We start from the raw sequence: 5000 nt of genomic DNA, 5'->3' as shown, positions 1-5000 counted from the left end.
CAGTCAGGATCTGTCCAATCACACGGTCTCTCCAATTAACCAATCAACCAATCTAACGCACGCGACAGAGCACAGTCAGGATCTGTCCAATCACACGGTCTCTCCAATTAACCAATCAACCAATCTAACGCACGCCACAGAGCGCAGTCAGGATCTGTCCAATCACACGGTCTCTCCAATTAACCAATCAACCAATCTAACGCACGCGACAGAGCACAGTCAGGATCTGTCCAATCACACGCTCTCTCCAATTAACCCATCAACCAATCCAACGCACGCGACAGAGCGCATTCAGGATCTGTCCAATCACACGCTCTCTCCAATTAACCAATCAACCAATCTAACGCACACGACAGAGCACAGTCAGGATCTGTCCAATCACACGCTCTCTCCAATTAACCAATCAACCAATCCAACGCACGCCACAGAGCGCAGTCAGGATCTGTCCAATCACACGCTCTCTCCAATTAACCAATCAACCAATCCAACGCACGCGACAGAGCGCAGTCAGGATCTGTCCAATCACACGCTCTCTCCAATTAACCAATCAACCAATCCAACGCACAAAAAAGAGAACAGTCAGGGAGGCAGGGGGATCTGTCCAATCACACACTCTCTCCAGTTAACCAATCAACCAATCCAACGCACACGATAGAGAACAGTCAGGATCTGTCCAATCACGCGCTCTCTCCAATCAACCAATCACCCAATCCAACGCACGCAACAGAGCACAGTCAGGCAGGAGGATCTGTCCAATCACACACTCTCTCCAATTAACCAATCAACCAATCTCAATCAGGGACAGAATCTGACCTGCACGGCAATGCACACGACAGAGAACTGTCAGGCAGGGGGATCTGTCCAATCACGCTCTCTCCCCAATTAACCAAGTTAATGAAATTTAAAAGGCTTCCCTGGCAACAGGAACACGCAAGGTTCATGAAAGTGTGTGTGTTTGCGTGTGGGTGTGCGCGTGAGTGTGTGTATGTGTTTGTTTGTGTGTAACTTGCCTCAAGGTGCAGACTTGATTCTTGGGTAAAAGTCACACCTGCCTCATTAAAGCCTGCATCTGAATTCTGAGTGAAGCTCTAAGCCTGAGAGAGCATCAATTCTGTATGAAACCAACCCTGAGTCACACGAGACAGCAGAGAGAGACAGAGAGGGAGGGGGGGAGAGAGAGAGGGAGAGAGAGAGAGAGAGAGGGAGAGAGAGAGAGAGAGAGAGAGAGAGGGAGAGACAGAGAGAGAGAGGGAGAGGGGGGGAGAGAGAGAGAGAGAGCGAGAAAGAGACAGAGAGAGAGAGGGAAAGAACGACAGCAGAGAGACAGAGAGAGAGAGGGGGAGGGGGGGGAGAGAGAGAGGGGGAGGGGGGAGGGAGAGAGAGAGGGAGAGACAGCAGAGAGAGACAGAGAGAGAGAGGAAGAGATGGCAGAGAGAGACAGAGAGAGAGAGGGGGCGGGGGTGAGAGAGAGAGGGAGAGAGAGAGAGACAGAGAGAGAGAGGGAGAGACAGCAGAGAGAGACAGAGAGAGAGAGGGAGGGGGGAGAGAGGGAGACAGACAGAAAGAGAGAGAGAGCGAGAGCGAGCGAGAAAGAGACAGAGAGAGAGAGGGAAAGAACGAGGGAGAGAGAGAGACATCAGACAGAGACAGACAGAGAGGGAGACGCTGGAGTGTGTGTGTGTGTGTGTGCGTGTGTGTGTGTCGGACCTTGCGCGATCTCCAGCTGCCTCTTGGCGTCCCCCAGCGCGGAGAACAGGTCCAGTTTGATGCGGGTCTCGGCGCTGAGGCTGTTCTCCAGGTGCTGAGTCTTATCCTGCATGGCCGACAGGGCCGCCATCAGCACCTCTGTGTCCTTCTCATTCTCCTTATATTTACACAGCTCCTGCATGGGGGGGAGAGAGAGGGAGGAGGGAGAGAGAGAGAGGGTGAGAGAGAGAGAGAGGGAGAGAGAGAGAGAGGGAGAGAGAGAGAGAGAGGGAGAGAGAGGTTCTCATGAAGTTCAGCAGCCCTGCGTAAGCAGGTGATTGGGTTGATGATCACAGGCCAGGCCGTACAGGTGGAGGTGTGTGTGTGTGTGTGTGTGTGTGTGTGTGTGGGGGGGGGGGCTGCAGGTGACCTGGGGCTCACCTGGACCTTCATATCCAGCTCTCTGATCTGTTCTTCTTTCAGCTTGATGTCCATGGTGAGCTTCTTACACTCCGACTCCAGCTCCCGAATACGCGTCCGCAGACTCTCTGTGCACTCTCCCCTGTGGGGGCGGGGACAGAACATCAGCATCACAGTACTCTCCCCTGTGGGGGCGGGGACAGAATGTCAGCATCACAGTACTGTCCCCTGTGGGGGCGGGGACAGAATGTCAGCATCACAGTACTGTCCCCTGTGGGGGCGGGGACAGAACGTTAACGTGTGGCGCAGTAGTGTAAGTGCCGTGTTATGTTAGTGTAGGTGCAGTGTAGTGCAGGTGTAGTTCATGTGTAGCACAGGTGCAGGTCATGTGTAGCGCAGGTGTAGAGTGTGTGTAGGGAAGATGGAGGGTGTGTGTAATGTAGCAGTAGTGTAGGTGCAGTGTAGTGCAGGTGTAGTTCATGTGTAGCGCAGGTGTAGGGCGTGAGTAGTGCAGATGCAGGGCGTGTGTAACGCAGGTGTAGGGTGTGTGTAGGGAAGATGGAGGGTGTGAGTAGCGCAGATGCAGGGCGTGTGTAGCGCAGGTGTAGGGCGTGAGTAGCGCATGTGTAGGGTGTGTGTAGGGAAGATGGAGGGTGTGTGTAGCGCAGGTGTAGGGTGTGTGTAGGGAAGATGGAGGGTGTGTGTAGCGCAGGTGTAGGGTGTGTGTAGGGAAGATGCAGGGCGTGTGTAGCGCAGGTGCAGGGCAGGTGTACAGCATGTGCAGCGCAGGTGTAGGGTGTGTGTAGGGAAGATGGAGGGTGTGTGTAGCGCAGGTGTAGGGTGTGTGTAGGGAAGATGGAGGGCGTGTGTAGCGCAGGTGTAGGGTGTGTGTAGGGAAGATGGAGGGTGTGTGTAGCGCAGGTGTAGGGTGTGTGTAGGGAAGATGGAGGGTGTGTGTAGCGCAGGTGTAGGGTGTGTGTAGGGAAGATGGAGGGTGTGTGTAGCGCAGATGCAGGGCGTGTGTAACGCAGGTGTAGGGTGTGTGTAGGGAAGATGGAGGGTGTGAGTAGCGCAGATGCAGGGCGTGTGTAACACAGGTGTAGGATGTGTGTAGGGAAGATACAGGACATGTGTAACGCAGGTGTAGGGTGTGTGTAGTGCAGGTGTAGGGCGTGAGTAGCGCAGATGCAGGGCGTGTGTAACGCAGGTGTAAGGCATGTGTAACGCAGGTGCAGGGCGTGTGTAGCGCAGGTGTAGGGTGTGTGTAGTGCAGGTGTAGGGCGTGAGTAGCGCAGATGCAGGGCGTGTGTAACGCAGGTGTAAGGCGTGTGTAACGCAGGTGCAGGGCGTGTGTAACACAGGTGTAGGGTGTGTGTAGGGAAGATGCAGGACATGTGTAACGCAGGTGTAGGGTGTGTGTAGTGCAGGTGTAGGGCGTGAGTAGCGCAGATGCAGGGCGTGTGTAACGCAGGTGTAAGGCGTGTGTAACGCAGGTGCAGGGCGTGTGTAACACAGGTGTAGGGTGTGAGTAGCGCAGATGCAGGGCATGTGTAACGCAGGTGTAAGGCGTGTGTAATGCAGGAGCAGGGCGTGTGTAGCGCAGGTGTAGGGTGTGTGTAGTGCAGGTGTAGGGCGTGAGTAGCGCAGATGCAGGGCGTGTGTAACGCAGGTGTAAGGCATGTGTAACGCAGGTGCAGGGCGTGTGTAGCGCAGGTGTAGGGTGTGTGTAGTGCAGGTGTAGGGCGTGAGTAGCGCAGATGCAGGGCGTGTGTAACGCAGGTGTAAGGCGTGTGTAACGCAGGTGCAGGGCGTGTGTAACACAGGTGTAGGGTGTGTGTAGGGAAGATGCAGGACATGTGTAACGCAGGTGTAGGGTGTGTGTAGTGCAGGTGTAGGGCGTGAGTAGCGCAGATGCAGGGCGTGTGTAACGCAGGTGTAAGGCGTGTGTAACGCAGGTGCAGGGCGTGTGTAACACAGGTGTAGGGTGTGAGTAGCGCAGATGCAGGGCATGTGTAACGCAGGTGTAAGGCGTGTGTAATGCAGGAGCAGGGCGTGTGTAGCGCAGGTGTAGGGTGTGTGTAGTGCAGGTGTAGGGCGTGAGTAGCGCAGATGCAGGGCGTGTGTAACGCAGGTGCAGGGCGTGTGTAGCGCAGGTGTAGGGCGTGTGTAGCGCAGGTGCAGGGCATGTGTAACGCAGGTGTAGGGCGCGTGTAGCGCAGGTGCAGGTGTACCTGGACGCCGCCGCGAGCGCTACAGCCCTGGCCGCCGTGGCCTCCTCGGCCTTCTTGCGCTTCTTCTCCTCGGCGAGCTGCTTCTCTGCCGCCGCCCGCGCCTCCTGCTCCTGCTTCAGCCGCTTCTCCAGCTGCCCCACCGCCTGCTTGTCCTTCTGCTTGGCCTGGACCGCACTGTGGAGCCTGCACACACACAAGAGCCCGACGCACTAACCAGCAGCACTGACACACATAAGCACTGACCAGCAGCACTGACACTCAGGAGCCCAAGGCACTGACCAGCAGCACTGACACACAGGAGCACTGACCAGCAGCACTGACACACAGAAGCACTGACCAGTAGCACTGACACACAGGAGCACTGACACACAGCACTGACACTCAGGAGCACTGACCTGCAGTACTGACACACAGCACTGACACACAGGAGCACTGACCAGCAGCACTGACACTCAGGAGCCTGAGGCACAGACCTGCAGCACTGACACTCAGGAGCACTGTCCTGCAGCACTGACACTCAGGAGCACTGAGACACAGAAGCACTGACCAGCAGCACTGACATGTAGGAGCACTGACACTCAGGACCCCAAGGCACTGGCCAGCAGCACTGACACTCAGGAGCACTGACTAGCATCACTGACACTCAGAAGCAAGGAGCAGCAG

General features: G+C 56.0%; 1 protein-coding gene across 1 annotated transcript in view; it reads right to left on the bottom strand.

Moving 5' to 3' along the window:
- maco1b (macoilin 1b) overlaps positions 1-5000 on the bottom strand; it is a 25392-nt gene that overhangs the window by 341 nt on the left and 20051 nt on the right. Inside the window, 3 exon segments of the mRNA XM_035392568.1 lie at positions 1708-1882; positions 2128-2248; positions 4338-4520. Of these exon segments, the coding sequence (XP_035248459.1) occupies positions 1708-1882; positions 2128-2248; positions 4338-4520 (479 nt within the window).

This window comes from Anguilla anguilla, chromosome 1, assembly GCF_013347855.1.
Source record: "Anguilla anguilla isolate fAngAng1 chromosome 1, fAngAng1.pri, whole genome shotgun sequence".
Taxonomy (NCBI): domain Eukaryota; kingdom Metazoa; phylum Chordata; class Actinopteri; order Anguilliformes; family Anguillidae; genus Anguilla; species Anguilla anguilla.
Note: the sequence above shows the minus strand (reverse complement) of the source record. Positions and strands in the feature narration are given on the sequence as shown.